The sequence below is a fragment of the Camelus dromedarius genome, chromosome 9, assembly GCF_036321535.1.
Source record: "Camelus dromedarius isolate mCamDro1 chromosome 9, mCamDro1.pat, whole genome shotgun sequence".
NCBI lineage: Eukaryota > Metazoa > Chordata > Mammalia > Artiodactyla > Camelidae > Camelus > Camelus dromedarius.
In genome coordinates this window covers 18,238,491-18,256,577 of record NC_087444.1, presented here as the reverse complement: position 1 = coordinate 18,256,577, position 18,087 = coordinate 18,238,491, and the positions used below count along the sequence as shown (strand labels likewise).

At 35.7% G+C, this 18,087-nt stretch overlaps 1 protein-coding gene across 4 annotated transcripts in view; it reads right to left on the bottom strand.

The window, feature by feature from the left end:
- MAGI3 (membrane associated guanylate kinase, WW and PDZ domain containing 3) overlaps nt 1-18,087 on the bottom strand; it is a 217,128-nt gene that overhangs the window by 86,925 nt on the left and 112,116 nt on the right. For all 4 annotated transcript variants that reach the window (XM_031457846.2, XM_031457845.2, XM_010976229.3 and 1 more), the window contains exon 2: nt 141-257. In XM_031457846.2, the coding sequence (XP_031313706.1) occupies nt 141-257 (117 nt within the window). The remainder of the gene's footprint in view (nt 1-140; nt 258-18,087) is intronic.

Genomic DNA, 18,087 nt, shown 5'->3' with positions numbered 1-18,087 from the left:
TCCAATTTTTGTTTCATTCTATGGCTCCAACTTAGTCTTCACAATTTCATACAAGATACTCTACTGAATTATTTCTAGATGTTTGATTAGTTAAATAAAGATATTCTGGACTCATTTCTTTTATCCCATCTCATACTTACATGGAATGGTTCTCAAATAGAGATTATCTCTGATCACTTGCTGCAGTTTGTGGTCAATTGATCCTTTCTGAAACTGAAGACTTAGGTAATGTCGCAAATCTTTATTAATGACTTTGCCTACAAAAAAACCACAGAAGACAAAACACATAACTGTTAGATCTCCAGTTAAATATCGATGCTAGTGAATGAATACCTTTAAAACATTTAGCTATAAATGGGAAAAAGAAATAAAAATAGTTCACCAAAAGCAAGATAACTAATACCAAATTATTATAGGTACTATAATTAAAACATAAACCTGTAATACACAATGTGGGCATAATTTTACATGGTAGGAGTGGGAGGAGGTGTAAGGTCAGAAAATATAACAAATATTCAAGTTAATTTCATTCAGTCCCATGACTTTAAATACGATCTATATGCTGATAAGTTCCAAATTCTTATCATATCTCTATCCCTGGCCTATCTCCACCAGGCTCCAAACTCATCTAACTCCTTCATATATATTTCAGATATATTTGTAAGTCAAATAAGCACCTCAAATTTCAGATAAACAAAAGAGAACTCTTAACTCTATCCTCCTCCAATATTTCCTACTCTTCTAGTTTTCCCTGCTTTAAAAAATTACCACCACCCATCTAAAAGAACAAACTCAAAAGCTAGACGTCATCTCCAATTTCTCCTTTTGACTTTTATCCCCTGAAGCAATTTATTAGCAACTTTTGTCAGTTCTCCCTCCAAAACATATCCCACACTGCCCACTTCTCTCCACTTCCATTGCCACCACCCTAAGCTAAGCCACCATTTCTTATGTGGAATTCAGCAACAGCCTTCAAATTGGTCTCACTGCATCCACTCTTGGCTCCTTCCTGCTCCCACCACTCACACAGAAGCCAAAACGAGATTTTAAACATAAATCAGATAATCACTACTCTGTTTAGAGCTACCCAATGACTTCCTGCTGCTCTTGGAGTGTAATACAAACTTCTAAACAGGGCCTAGGAGGCCCTACCTGTTCCAGCTCTGGCCATCTCTGACCATCTCTGACCAGGCTCCTTCACCCTTCCCGTCAGTGTACCACCCACACTGGCCATCTTTCTCATCTCTAACAGGCCAAATGGGCCCTACTCAGAACCTTCTGTGTATCACTAGAGTGAATGGGCATTTTCTATCCACTTGCTTGACTCCTAGATACAATGTGAATAAAGAAGAGTGAAAGATTTTTTTATTTATGGGGAAATAAGAGAAGTATTAGGGATCTCAAAGAAATACTAAGCAGAAAAAAACAGGGGATTGCAGAAATCTGATAGCAGTGGATTTGTAGTAAGGGTTGAACTTTAAATGAACATCAAAGCAATCCAACACTGTTCCTTAGACAAGACTTCAGATAATTAGAAAAGAACAATGCTAAAACAGACTAGATTATCTTGTTGAATTAGAAATGACTAGTCGATTAAAATATACTCTTGTTTATTTGGAATAGTACAGTTATGACCAGATTAGATAAGCCAAAAGGTTACTGCAGATCAGTTCATTCTTTTAACTATTATTCCGTAACATAGCATTTCTAATCCCCTCTTTTGGTCTCTTTTCACATATATATAAATAAACATTGCCTATAGAGAGAGTGTTTAAAAAAGCAGGAAATCACAGTGCTTCTAAAGTTTAGAGATAACATTCAGCTCCTTAAACTAATAAACATAAACCAAAAAGTCCCTGTTTCGCCTTGTCAAAAATAGATGCGGAGGAAGGGGGGAAACTCGTGATCAAAGAAGAAAACTTGAAAGACATTTACAGGTAGAACACAGAACAATCTGTGGTCTCAGAGGCTGCTTCTGCCAGGCTTTTAGGGGTCCCACCAACCCAAGGCCAATTTAGATGGAATCATATTATTTTATTCTTTATTTACACTACAATACTTGTTCATTGCTAGGTAGAAGAAAAACCTAATTCATAATCAATACTGTCCAGTTTCATTGCTTATTGAACAAAAACATACCCAATAATAAGTTCAACTAAGTATTTTAAAAGTTAGGTAAGGAGTGTTTCAAATGCATTGTAATTGTAATCATTATACAATAACTTTGGTGGATTCTTACACAGGTGCTTAAAAGTGTTGTGATGTTTGCAGGGTTTTTGGCTAGACAGAGAATGCATTATTTTTTTGTTTTTAAAAGAATATTATCTAGGCTCCAATGTCTAAAAGCCTGCTATCGAACAGATTTTAAGGAATAGATTTAATATGGATAAAGGATAATGCCTGTTTTATTAAAGAAGACACTCTGAATCAACACTTAATTCAAGCTTTTTTGTTTTGTTTTTAATTTGAAGCTTTACTATAAAATGTGGTATAACTCAGAGAGATAACTATAAGATGCTAAAAACCCAGACTAGGTTTTAATCTATAAAAACAACAGCCATTAAATTAGATATAAGGAAAGACAAAGCCATAATACAAATCAGAGATTATAAATTATAGCATAAGGGGCTCTCTTAAGGGAAAAGGAAGTTAAACAACTCAATTCCTGTTTCAAGGGCCCACAGAGCTTACAACTGAGAGAACTGTTAAAGCAGAAAGAATTAGATTTGAAGAACAACATCGAGAATTATCAGGGCAGGAGTAACTTCTTCACCCTCAACTTCTACTGGGATTCCAGATGCAACGCAGAGATAAACAGTTACAAAGAAGAGGTGAAGTACAATTTCTTAAATGGGATATTTTATTTAAAACGTGCAACTATTCAAAGAAGTCCTCACACTTTTCTGAGGTTGGTGACAAAATATTACAAGTATCAATGAAATGCCAATTATAAAAGATTAACAAATTATATGGGTTGGCATTCTTTAAGATGAATAATAATAAATAATAAAATACATTGGATATGGTAGTCATCATGGACTTCCTTGCTTTAAGAAACCAAAATATCTTTTTTAAGGGGACAGAATATTATGGTTCCCTCTTTGATGTGATTCCAGGGAATTTCTTAAAAAAAAAAAAAAAAAAGTGTAAATATCCTGAAAAGGCAGATGGCTGTGGAATTACCAGAAGGCCAACAGAAACATTAGCTCACAAAGACACTGCTGGGATTATCTATTTAATCGAATTGTATATGAACTTTTGCCTCTTGTTTAGGGAGAGTTTCACAGAAACTTGACATTTTAAGAGTATGAAAAACATCTACCTGGGGTTAATGCAGTTGCTTTTAAACAAATAAGAAGAAAAGATTCTTCAGATTTGCATTCGTACGTAGCCAACCTTTGCTTTTAAGTGTTAAGATTATTTTTTGACTTCTAAATGATGTGTAAGTCAAGTTGATTTATGAAACTTAAAAACAGGTCTATAAATCTTACAAACATAGCTCAGGTGGGGAAATCTCCATCATATAAATAAACTCAGGCACTCAAGTTTCATTGTACAAATCCTTAGTCAAAAGAACTCCTCACTCAGATCCATACTTTCTGAATGTGTGCCACTATTCAGCACCATTTCCATCTGAGGAATCAGTAGACAGTCACTGGTTATTATTTAGACGAACACTGGGGCATGCTGGCTTAGGGGTGGCCACCCAGGCAGCCGTTAACCAATCCAATTGCCAACACTGCACTGTCTTTTCCATCAGGAAAATCTAGATTTTTGTCAACCACTTTTTAAAGTCAAGATATGACATGTCTTTACTATTGTCTAATCCAGAATTATACAATTGAAAAAAAGAAAAAAAAATGAGGTCAGTTTGGCATGTCTTGTTCTTATACATTCACACTGATTCATGGGTCACCCCATTCTTTTCTATACACTTTCAATATTTTATTATTTTTTTTTATAATCTCTTTGAATGTTGTCACAATTCAAAGTTAAGGAAGTAGACTCGAGTTTTCACAATCTATGCTTTTTGGGAAACTGGGACATTTGGCTTGCCTCAGACCCCTGGTACATCCCACACTCTCCATGATTTCACAAAGAGTATTGACAATAACCCTGAGATCATATCTGAGAGTCCCTTTGACTCCTGGCAGGCAATTCAGCTGAGGCTTGAAAACTTAATTTTACTTAAAGTGAATGCTACCCTTATACTCTCTTCATCTTTTAAAAACTTAATTCCCTCATTTTGAAGTTGTTTTATCTTTCACAACTGGAAAGGTAATTCTTCTAGTTCAAGATGATGGAAGCAAAGTAAGAATGGTATAGAACTGATTTCTGTCTATAAACAGCTAACAAAACACTGTCTTCTGACAGTAAGCCTATCTCTTCCTTCTCATTACTCTTGCTCCAAACACAGTCTTAAAAGTTCTTTCAGCTCTCTGAAGTATCTCAACTCCTTCTGAGGTTTGACCTATAGTAAAAGAAATTCTTAAATGTTTATTTCTTACAGTCTACTTAGCACTGCACAAATTTGATTATGTGCTCCATCCAACTATCAAATCATACACATCTCTTAAAAATCCTGAGCTGCTCAGAACATTCTGTGTACCCATAAGAATTCTTCACATAACTTTTCTTTTGAAAATCTCTAGTCCTGGAATCACATCAACAGATGCTAATAACTGTTAAAAATCTGTTTCCCTCAAAGGCACAGTATGGGCATCACCATGTCCCACTTCTCTTCCATAATTACTGTGGTGCCCGTGAGATAGCTTGGTGACTTTCCCCAATAAACTGTTCAATGTAACTAGCTCAACACAGATAATCTTACTAACTAGTCGTTGCCCATTAGACCTGGACTCTTCCTGTGCCTCCTGAGCTCCACAGCAGTGAGAGAAAGCGCCATGGAAGGAGTGGAAAAGACACATAAGCTTAACTCCAAACTGGCTCTTTGGTTCAAAGCAGGAGGTCCCTAAAACAAAATAAACCAAACTCCACTTGTTTGTGAAACTGTAAATGGTATTTAAGCAAGACTTTTCCAGATAATCAGTATCTACATATTTCATAGTAAAATATATCCTATGGCACAAACAGTCTTAAAAAATATCTTACATAGTTGTTAAACATAAAAGTTTGTCAGCTCTCGCAGGGTCAGCATGATGGTTTGTTTTTACAGATTTAGTCCCAGGGTCTAGCACATAGAGTGAGGAAATCAGCTAAATTTGGTATTTTCAATTGTTCATTTGACCCTCCACATTCTCTAATACGTAAAATTTTAGGATACTGACTTAACTGATACAGTATTCTTTCAGTCTATCTACAGCTTTATTTTAAACTGTGTGTCTTAAACAATGAAATTAACTTTATTTGGACTCTGTCATAAAGCTAAAATAAATCCTTCATTGACAAGCAAGCTCTATATCTTTAAAAGTAAGTTTTAATTATAGTTTATATGTCAATTCCTCAAATTCTGTCCTTTATCCATTAATATAAAATAAGGCTAAATTAGCTAATCAAGTCTATTGTCTTCTAGCTCCAACGGGGATAACAAGTCTAGAACAGGGAAAAAAAAAACAACAAAAAACCCAAACCCTTCTTCCACTTCTTCTGGAGGGGGAAGATGTAAGAATGAAAAGAAAACGGGAAATAGAGAACACTGATGACCAAGACTGTTATTTTATAATAATTATTATATTATACATATATTATAGGCTATATTTTTTCACTCACTTTTCATGAGAACCTTTAAGGTAGGTATTATTATTATTTCCAGTTTGTAGACAAGGAGTTGAGGTATAGAGAGGTTAAGTAACTTGGCCAAGATACATCAGTAAAAGTAGCAGACCTGGGATCTGAACCCAGTCAGCCTGGCTCCAGAACCTGTACTTCAAGCACTGTGCTAGAACACCTGCCCCCCTCTCCCCTTCTTTCCTCCCTCTCCTCCTTCCGTCCATCCATCCATCCATCCATCCACAGACCTACTTATATCTTTTGATGAATTTCTTCTCTTGCATAAGTTTATAAGAATACAAGCTTAGAAGATCATCTTTCATAAGAGCCTACCCTTCCATGAAACAGTCACATCTATTGGGTAAACGAAGATTTTCTGAGTCCTGAGTAGTAGGCACCTGCGGGTAAAGCAGTGAATGAGGAGAGTGCACCCAAATAGAACTTAAAGTCCCACACAGAAGATGAATACTGAAGAAGAAATGTCAACTATGAGAGCATCATGGAGGAGAAGTGTAGAGCACTGAGGGACTCTGTAATCTAGGTCCCAAGTCTAGGCCGTCTGGGAAGACGTCGCTGAGTAAGTCCCCCTGGAGCTGAAAGGACAAAGAGGACTCAACCAGACTAAAGAGGGGATGGGAGGTGGGTGGAGGGAGTGGCACATGCTAAGGCACTTACTGGAGGTGGAAAGAACACAGTGCTTACAGGAACTAAGAGAAATCCAGTATAGCTGGTTCTTAGAAAGTGAGGAAGAGTTCACACACAAGCTAAGACAAGTGTTCCAGGGGCCAGCGGGCTGAGCAGAACCTCGTAACAACCATTTAAAAGAACTTCAACTAACTCAGGTATGACACCAAGGCCCTTCATAATTGCCATAAGCTGACAACTATGGATATATTCTTACTGGCCACATTTATATTCCATATTTGTGTTCAAATGCCACCTCATTATTTCTCTTCTGTCTTTTATCTATAAGAGTATATTCGAGGTTAGAGAAGACCCTTAGCCACACGGCTCTTTAAGTATCCCACTCTCATTACAGGTGAGTAGAACTTAATGAATTTTAAAAATAATTTATATAACTAAATTCTTATTCTGGTCCAAATTTGAAAAGACTAAATCTTCTGGAATCTCTTGAGCCGTTTCAGTTTTTAAAACTGGATGGTTTTCAGCACTCTTTTGAGTTACAGCATGAAGAAACACAGACTGAAGCAATCAAGCAACGCTGCAGAATTCTGCTGCCACCCCACCAGCCAGGACAAGGTCTCCTGCTAACAGAGTCACATTCTATTTTTTTCCCTCAACCTTTTGAGATGTTATTGATATATAACACATGTAAGTTTAAGGTGGGCATGTGATGATTTGATACACGTATATATCATTAACCAATGACCACAATAAGGTTAGTTTGCAACTCCACCCCCTCATATCATTACTGTTTTATGCACGGATGGTGATAACATTGAAGAGCTACTCTCTTAACAACTTTCATGTATCTGATCTGGTATTAGAGTTACCACGCTATACATTGGAACCCCAGAACTTACTCATTCTAGAGCCATAAGTTTGTAACTTTTGACCAACATCTCCCCATCTGCCCCACACCTAGGTCCTGAAAACCACCACTCTACTCTCTGGTTCCATGAGAATATGAGCTTCTGTTTCTGTCTCTATTACATTCCACATATAAGTGAGCAGATACAGTGTTTGTCTTTCTTAGGCAGAGGCCACATTCTTTTATCTGTATTACAAATGATGGCAGTAGTATATATTAAAATGGGAGTGTCCACTCTCCCCTGGGTCCTGGAAGCAGCCATCACAAACACGTTGGTCAGATTTCATCTACTGTGCTGGGTCCTACATCACTGGCAGTTTAAGGTCATGTCTGCTGCTGCACAACTGGTTCTTGCTCAGTACAACCAAGAAAAGTTTTCTCTTCTCCCCTCCCTTTCTTTCCTTCCCTTCTTCCTTCTCCCCCTTCCTTATTATTTTTCATGCATTTGCCATCAGAAGAATTGGGAGCATAGCTAGAAAGAACTCTTTCAAATCTATACATTTGAATATCCCTGAACCACACCAAACTAAATATATCCATTCCCAAAAGCCTAACACTGTTTACCACATGTAGAATTCAGTCTTAATGCAGCATAGAAATTGCTTCATCATATTCAAATTATGTGTAAATAAAACCTATTATCATGCTTTACACTTTTTTTGGGGAAAGTTTTTATGGTTTTTATTTGCTTAAGTAAAGCAAGTGTTTCCATGTAAGATGTATCTGCAAACAACAATCATTTCTCTAAAAAATTCTGAAGCTTGGCCAGGGATCTGAGTTATAAAGAAAAAAGAGTTGGTACCCCAGAGGAAAAGGCTGTTGTGCCTATGTTCATTCTTCCTACTGAGGCAATTACACCAGTCCTGTGAACACCCTGCCCCACCCGTCTAACCTTCGCACCCAACTCTTTCCCCTACTGGTTTCAGTTTTGTGTCTACTCCACCTGGCGCCCCACAGCGTTGTGTACGTATAGGTACTACTGGAGAAAAAGACCTGCACATTGACCTGCTCTTTGAAGCCAACACCCAGGCAGAACCCTGAGTCCACATTCAGGAGGTTCTGTTGTCATCTCTTCTCCCCACTGGTTTTTACTACAAACAGTAGGGTACGCGTTGGCCTCCCTCACTGGATCTTAAGCCTGCGTGAAGTCAGAAACTATGTTTTGTTCATCTCTGGTTCTACCCTCCAAAACACATAGCGTAGCACCAAATAAACACTTCTCTTAAACACACCAAAATGACACTTGATAATGTGACTGCTACCCTGATAGAGTTTTTTTTTTTTAATTGAAGTATAGTCAGTTACAGTGTGTCTATTTCTGATGTACAGCACAATGTCCCAGTCATGCATATACACACATATATTTGTTTTCATATTCTGTTTCATTAAAGGTTATTACAATATATTGAATATACTTCCCTGTGCTATACAGATAGTGTTATCAATGGCGTTCATCTCAGAAAAACACTTTCACTGTAATCCTAACAGAAATCCTTTCATTAAACAGCACTGTTAAGAGTACTGTTTTTATTATAACAATGTGGTCAAATGTTTATAATGATTATAACAATGTGGTCAAATGTATTTTAAACGAAAAAAGGGGGTCACAAGACAATACTCAGTGTGACCCCATATTGAAATATATCTGAGGATATGCAAATTTAAAAAAAAAAAGAGTCAAACATGAAACAAACTCATACTTAAACAATTAGTAGTACTTAAAGTATTATTGCAGGTATAATTATTGGGTGATTTTTTAAAAACTTTTATCTTCATAGTTTTTGTATCTTCAAATTTTCTACAGTGAAAATCTATTACTATAATGAGGAAAAAAACTTAAAAACTAGAGAACGTATTATTGAAAAACTGTGCCCTCAAAGGTTATTAGTGGAAAAGGGAGCGTGACCTAGCGGACCATTATGACAAAAAGCTTGCAGCAGTTCTATGTGAGAGCTGATACTATCTGTGTAGGTTTTCCTTTAATCATTCGTTTTCAATAAGTAGTATTTTCACTATAGCTAGGTTAAACTGCAACCAATTTGTTTTTAACTGAAACTCTCAACTGATAAACAAGCCATAGAATATTAAAACCTACATTTGAAAAATAAGATGAAAATCACGATTCTAGAAAAGACACAACAAAATCACCACAATTTTCCCCTTAAAAGTCATGTATCAGGAAGAGAGAAGTAAGATGAACCTCTCACACTGAACAGTAGAAAAAATAAGAAATCATCTAAAGTGGGTCTTTTTCTTTTCAAAGCTTTCATTTGATGGGATCATGTAGATTTAGTCCTTAAAGAAAAACAGTATTTTTAAAGTGCTATCCTGAGGCTATTTACAATTTTTTCTTTGTGGCACTCACATCAGGAGTCATTAGCAAACCTGTCATAATGCCAGATAACCAGTGCCTGGATGGCACACCAATATCTGAATCATAGCATTAATGCTTCATCCTTTTGACAAGAGGGTACAAAGCCATCTATTGTGCCCTGTCACTTTCCCTGAAAACAGAATAACTGGGTTCTGCAGTCTTTGGAAATCAAAGTTACATGCTTCAGCAGAATGTCCAGGACTTGAGGTGGAAGATCTGTTACTGATGTTTCATTATAACAGCTAATAAAAAGATAGCTGAAAGGGAATATAAGTGTGCTTGCTTAGAAGTCTGACTGGGAAAGTCTGACTATTAGAGAATTCAGATTGTATCTTAAGATGCATCATTATGTAAACAATCTCAGCCTCTAGGTTCAGGATGATATAATTAACTGCTATTAAAGAAGCAATTTAATAGCTTCTTTTTCTCTGATAGCTTTTGAAAATAGAAATTTATACTAATCCTGCGAAATTTTCTCAAGTAGATAGTTAAAGGTCCTAAAAACTGTATTACACATCAAAAGTGATCTGACTCCAGGGAGAGCCAACATTCATTCATTAAAAAATAATTTGCTATTTCCCATTTTCATTTCTAATCTCTATGTTTAATCAGTAACACATTTAAAAGGATTTATTCTATTATCCTTACAACAAAATATCATCATTTCAAAAAAACATTTTTAGAGACAGATCACCATTCCTATATCTCCCTATCCAGATTCCTCCACTAAAAATCCTCCCCCTCCTCAACTCATCCCCGCTATAAGGCTGAATGAATCAGGACCTTTCAGAACATGTCAATATAAGTGAAAGTCAGAAGATCTCCAGTCTCCCATTTCCCATTAAAGTATCTTAAACAAACACGCACACATACTCACATAAAAAGACGGAGGTGGGGAAGGAAGGGTCGGAGGGAGGTCTGTACCGCTAAACTAAACCAATGGAAAGAAATGAATCTATTTCAAAAGGCAATGGGAATTTCTATAAATTCCAACATCAATAAGAACAAAGAAAATGCACTGTAAGAACCACAGTCAAGAGTACTAAATGCCTTATCCAACTTGATAGTCCTGAATTTAGGTTCAAGAACTGAAAGACAGTCTTCTGGATAACATGACAATATAAGTCATTTTTACAAAAGACTCTCTAATACAGAACAAATAGAGGGGGAGTAATCAAAAATAGAAGGAAAAGAAAGAGTTAATCTCTGTCCACTCAAATATCAACTCCAAAGAATACAGAATAATTTGGAGAACACTGAGAAAATGCCTGAAGCTGACATACAACACTGTAGCTCATAAACACAGCACATTTTGCAGACTGAGTACAAAATGTTAATATTGAATGTATATGCTGATGTATAAACAAAATGTATATGAGCTGCTGCTCCCAACTCCTAGAAGTAGGAGACAGAAACATTCAGAGCGAAAGAGTGACAAAGCTCCCAAAATGCAGCTGCCTTGGCCTAACTACCCCCTCCTCGCTACCTCCTCAGATATCAGAGTAGCTAAATAGAGGATACATGTCAAGCTGAACAGTTCATGTGCTAATGGTAATCTCCACATGGTACCCAAGTAAACAGGAAAGGTAGTTAAGACATAGCATTAATGGGTTTAAGCAAAGTAACAAGATTAGGCTGGCATATTAAAAAGGTAACTTTGTGTGGAGAATAAAAGGTAACTTTGTGTGGAGAATAAACAAGACCAACAACAGCTATGGGGCATGCAATGAAAATATGAGGGCCATTGTCCAGGTAAGAGATGATTCAGATCAGTAGCGGCAGTAGAGAAGTAGACGGATTTGAGATTCACTGTACATGCCCATATATATGCAAAGTTTTCCAATACCAAACACTATCCTTAGAAGAGGAAGTTGTCTTATATTTGAACCTTACAGAGTCTCAGATTACATATGATCGATAAATTATTTAATTTCGAGAAAATACAAGTACAGTCTGAAGAAGTTATGTTAGTCTGAACCAACAATTGTTTAAGAGATAATCTGACACAATTGCTGAGAGGAGGAAAGAGGGGGAAGCAAAGTGAAAAAACTTAGTAATTATTCCTTGGGGTATTACTCCACAGCTGCATGTGGTAGATGTCACTGTCAAGCAATCTTTCAATGATCACCTTTTGAAAAAAGTGATTCATCCATATTTAGGTTATGAGATCATAAACATAGGCCAACAACAAAAGTGGGGTGGGGGGTGTGGAATCTGCCCTAATTGTACTTGTGGCTAGGATAGCATTATACAGATTTAAAAAAATATAATATCTCAAACAACTTAGATGGAAAGGAGGAGGAAGTGATCTGTAAAATTGTGTTAGATGACTCATTCCAGTGTTGACAAAATACCAAAGATGTGAGTTGAAGAGTTTGCACAAATTTTTACATGAAATAGTGGGAAAGCAGTATTTCTAAATTTCATTTTAAGTATACAGGTAATTAAATTAAATATTAGAGGTAGAAATCTGACTATATCCCTAAAAGTTTAGATTCATAGGGCCTAACTGAAAGGATATGGATTTTTTTAAGTGTTCTTTAAAAAACTGTGGGAGCACTTAAGCTTAACTACAGAGTCTCCTTACATTTGGATATCTGTGATACTGTGAATAGAATCCATTAGCCTTCATAATATATTTGACAGGAAGATTCAGGAAAAAAGAGAAACAGAAAAGCTCAGTCCAAGTTTCTAACTTGAACAACCAGGAATGTAAGTTCCATTTAAAGAAAAGCAATAGAAAAGGGAAGAAATAGGTTTGGGAATCAAGGCAGGAAATCAGGTTATGGTTTGTGGCATGCTATGTGAGATGCTAGTGAGACAGATACCATGTGAAAATATCAAGAGATCTGAATGTAGACCTGAAAATTGGGAGTCTTCAGCTCACAGGGAGTAACTGAAAAAATCTGGCCTTGGTAGAGATGTGGGGCAATAAGGATTTTCAGGCACTACTGATGGTGATATGAGTTGATACAACTTTCCTGAAAGGCATTATGACAATGTCTATCAACATATACTTCATGTCTTATGACATAAGAGCTCACTAAAGTCATATTCACACTAAAACATAAAAAAGAACATAAAAAATGAATGTTCATCATAGCATTATTTATAAGGGTTTAAATGTCCAACTATAGGTAACTAGTGAGTAAATCATAAATGATGAAATACATCTTCAATTACTGGCATATGATGGAATCAAAACATGTTGAGTGAAAAAGAGGGAGCTATAGAACAGCATTTAGTGTCAAGTGGCATTTATGAAACAGGTACAGTTTTCTTCTGTGTATTTATGCAAAAATATATTCTAAAAATGCTTACCTATGAGTGGCAAGATGTTGAATTTTACCCTCATCTTTATAATTTTCTATATTGTTTGAGAGATTAAAGATAACGACAGAAGCATACCATTTTTTGAACTCTATAAGATTTTTTTTTCCTTTTTCTTAAGTGTGTAAGAATTAGAGCACAATATAACCTTGGAGGTAAACCATAAAAACAGGAGAGGAAGACCACCCTGCCTGTACAGCTGGCTTTCACATTTCAGGGCTGCATAACTAGGAACACATTGTCAAAGCTGGAGTACCACCCCAGGCTTCAGACCAAACACCTAGGCTACAGAAGTCAGTCCTGTCTGACCTAAGCCTGTAATGAGATTACTGAAATGAATGGTGACTGGGTGTTTCACAGGTCACTCACAGAACTGGTTCTTGAGCCCTGACCCAGGGATTGAGCACTATAATGTGATTTTTTTGGACAAGTTACTGTAAGACCACATTTGAAGGATTAGTAAATCATGCACAAGAAAACACAGACTGGAGAGAAGCAATTAAACAGACTGACTCCACTAAAAATATTTCCCATAAAAAAGAGAAAAAGAATAGAAAGATCATATGATAGATAGAGGTCAGCCTCTCCCTTAAAGTAAATAAAACCAACAGACAGGAGGGTAATAAAACAAAACAGTAGGCACTGCCACTGGTGCTGAAGCTATAAAAACCCTAACACAGTACCTGCCCTGGTATTAAGGCGTCATAGACAAGTATGAACAAATAACTATAAAATCCAGTCAAAACTCATGCACAAGGTGCACAAGAGCCGAGAGAATATAAATAATTGTGTTTGGTGGGGAAAATCAGTTACTCTGGGCTGGGAGGAAAGATGGAGAGGATGGGATGAGGAGAGCAGTGGGCATCCCAGGCAGGGGAAGAACCTGTACAGTGGCGTGGGGGCAAAAAGTAGAGTGCTGGTGGCTTATAAGACTAGGGAGAGGTTTAGGAAGATCAGATAACCCTTATGTCATAAAGAGTTAGAACATTATTCCGTAGTGAAGAAGTGACTAGAAATTTTACCAGGGGAACGACGTACCCAGATTTGTGTTTTAAATGGATTATTCTGGCAACAATGTGGACCTTGGTGACAAGGAGAACAGTTGGAGGATACTAAGACCAGCACAGAATAAATTTAGCCACAAACCAATTAATACTTGCAGTAGAAGCAGTAATAGAAGAATCAATGCAGCAGAAAATTGGATTGGTGAAATAGGAGGCTGACTTGACAAACATACACTGATCATAAGAAATTAACTGAGACAGGAAGTGAATGCTTGCAGATTTTTAGCATGCTGTAATTCTAACTCCAAGTGATAGGAGTCCTTGAAGGAAAAAAGAATGAACTAAACAATTAATAAGTAAGGAGTACAGTTGAAGAAAACTGAAAAATTTTAAAGGAATGAAATTGGAAACTGAAAGGTTTACCACGTCTCAAGAAAAAGAAAAACAACACCATCATAAAGACACAAATTTAACGTCTTTATTTTTTTTCCAGTGGAGGGAGTGGGGTAAGGTAATCTTTAGGTTTTCCCAAAGAAAGACTAGATAATATTTAAAAGAGTCAAAATCAAGAGCAATTAAGACAATAACTCCATGGTTAAAGAGATCACGTGCTTTCTGTACTTCACTGGCTTGGCAATAAAGTCTTTCAGAGTTGTGGTGGCAGTGGTGGTTGAAAAAAAAATTTTTTTCCACTGAACTACCTTTTCTTCAGGGAGCAGTGAAAGGAGTAATTCAAGCCCTATGCCCGTAGCTAAAACAAAACAAAACAAAACAAAACAAAAACAACAAAACACCTTGTAATTTAGAGCTGCTGTAGGCAAACCATATAATATTATTACTGTGATAAAAAATAAACAGGTGACACATGAGAAAGAAATGAGGCATGGGCAAGGTAACAAGACCAAAAGATACAGGAGGCAGGCACAATCCACAAACCACCTTATTTTTCATGGTAGGAAGTCAGAAATTACTGCTTTGTAGAAGAATATAAGTTAATCACAATTAGGTTGGAAAAAGTTTGTAGTTAGTTCCAGACTAAAATTAATTCTTTGTACCTCCTCAAAAACATACACTGTCATATATTATATGCTTGTATCACCTTGTTACTGACATTATGAGGCACTTTTATAACACATAGTTATGATTAATGTTTCTAAACTCTCAAGAAATAATGATTCATTTGTACCTTAACCTCAGTATCCTTCACATAATACTTTGTGGAATTTTAAATCTAAAATTAAAATCAAAGAGCACTTTTGCTGTTCTTGAAGAAGACCAGCCTATTTAAAAGAGCTAGCTGATGACAAAAACTACCATTGAAAAGCAAAGTATTCTTAGTTATCAAGGGTCTTTAAAGAGTCAGATGGGAGGATTTTAGACAATATCTTAAAAAATAAGATAAAACGGCAAAAAAGTAAACACTTCCTAGTGATAAGATTATGGGTTACTATGCCTTGCCTTAAGTTTTTATCTTAAATGTTATCATTTTTACAATTCAAAATAAAGCTAGAAAAATCCCAAACCCAAAAATGTAAGTATACTTTGTTTACAACTATAAAGAGAAAGAGATACACATTAATATTGACTGAAAGAGAATTTGCAAACTTTATGGAAATAAAGTTTAATGTCCAGTTCTGCTTCTGGGAAGCTGAGTACATTTATAATATAAAAACTTAATGAAAAGCAGACCCAAAAAGATTCATAGTTGAACTCTATAAAAATGAAAGATACCATTTTTCGTACAAAGTATGAATAATCTTTAAGTGGTAAGGCTTTATTTATGTGATAACAATTTTAGTTAAGTTACCTACTCAACTCAGTGAAGAACCGATTTAACTCACTTTATTTGTTAAATTAATGATTACTAATTGTTTGGGTTATAATTATATATTGTCATTGAACAACCGCATATTATGAAATTTAAAATAACTCCTACTTTATAGTAGAGGTTTAAAAAATGTTATAAGAACAGAATTCTACCTTCAAAGAAATTTTATGAGGAATTCAAATGTACAAAAACAGATAAGACTGCCGAGTCCAATTTAAAAACAATGCTTCACCAGTCACAGGTTTACCAGGTTAATACATAGGAGATTGTTTTAGTTCCTCAGTTCGGCTACAATATGCATCAGTCACCTTCAAGGGGGAAATAGGGATTTCTGTTAATATCATGTTATATACTAAGGCCTCCATAAGCATCATCAATTTAGTCACTGATGATGCCCTGCTTTCTTCCTTTTTTTTTTTTCCAATACAACTTTTGTTTAAATGTGTAAGTCTTCTTTTATAAACTGAAAAGAGAGGAGGAAAAACCACTAGGAAAAAGGTGGCAAAAATTAATGACTGGACAGTTCACAGAAAAAGAAATGCAATGACCTTTAAACATAGAAAAAGATTCAACTTCACTCCTAATAAGATAAATGCCAATTAAAACAACACTGAGATACCATTTCTCACTCATCAGACTGATGAAATATTCAACATCATTGATGAGGGTGTGAAGAAGCAGGCATTTGTATAAATTGGTGGGTGCAGTGGCAAACCAAGAGTGGGTGATGGAAATAGACCACGGCAGGTCCCACAATAAGGGGGTGCACTGACCATAGAGAATTTACAGACTAAAACTAAAAGTTGATCTCTTTCTTATCATCTGCCAGCAGTTTTTTCTAAATGTCAGCAACAAAATGCTCTCACAAAAAATTCTTTTGCTGTTCCAAATTCTAAGTAATTGCTGTGATTGCTGTTGAGTTTTAAAAACATGCAAGTAAGCTTCAAATTAGACTTAGTACTTTTTCTTAAACACTGAACTATATAGAGAAGTTAATTTGGAGAATTCCCAGTTTGGCCTCTGATTTACATGGACTCAGTTCTACACATTCATTTCAGAAGTTAAGTTTGTAATGTTCTGAAATGGTTCAAACTCTGCTTGAGCACAGTTTGTCTCTAGCCCCTGTGATATACAACAAATTCCTGCATTTAAACAATAGGTTCCAAATAAACAATGACAGCTGTATGCTATTTCTCTTTTCTAGGTTATCTTTTTTTTTTTCTGATGGGATGTTTTAGATGAGTTAATCAGACAAATATACTTGCAGACAGCTGGAATCAGCCTTGAACAATGACTAGTAAAACACAACGCTTTAAAAACAGTTATTTAAAGAACAGTGCACGGAAACCGTGGTTAAGGTCGTTAACTATACAACAATAAAACATAAGGAAATGGACATTCCAATAGAAAAAAGAATCAAATTTTTAGAATGCTAAGCTGCTCTTACATTACTAGAGGAAACAAAAGGGCGATGTTTATTTGAATGCCTGGTTATTAACTAGTGGATCAAACAGTGTCAATGTTTGCTATCATTCCATCATTTTCTCTTGATTTTCCAGAAAAAGAAAAATTTTAGGAGTTATTTTTAGCCAAATATAATAAAATTCAAGATGAGTTTTCTAGTGAAGATATTTTAACAAAGTTTTCTGTAATGTACTTTGTTTTAAAATGTATTTTTACTAGCATGACTGCATGTTCAAAGGTTCAATAAAAGGAAATGTTTAATGTATACAGTTTGTTTATATCATTACTTATTTTATTCCATGGTCATTACTGAAAATACTTTTATAATATAGGAGAGGATGTATTAAAAAATAACCTTCGCTCAAATACAGTAGGTATATCCCTGTGGAGTATAAAATGACACAACCAGTGTGGAAGAACAAATGGAGACAGTTAGAGTTGTAGTTACATAATCATAAACAGAAATACTGGGAAGCTAAACCAGAAATTAATAAAAATAGTTACCTATGGTGGAGGTGGTGAAAGGACCGAGGTAAGGGGTAGACGTAGAAAAAAGAAGCAAAAGTATACTGAATACAGTTTGACTTCTGAACCATACAAATGTTTTACACATTCAAGAGAATAAAACTAAATTTAAAAACCTAAATAAGCAAACCTGAACACTAAAAACAAATGGAAATAAATGAACTTAGCTGCACATCATGCTAGTAATATAACCACATTGAAGACAAAAAAATATTTCAAGTCACAATTGAACTTAGTACTCCGAGTTGCATCCTTACTGGGATATATTCTAAGGATAACT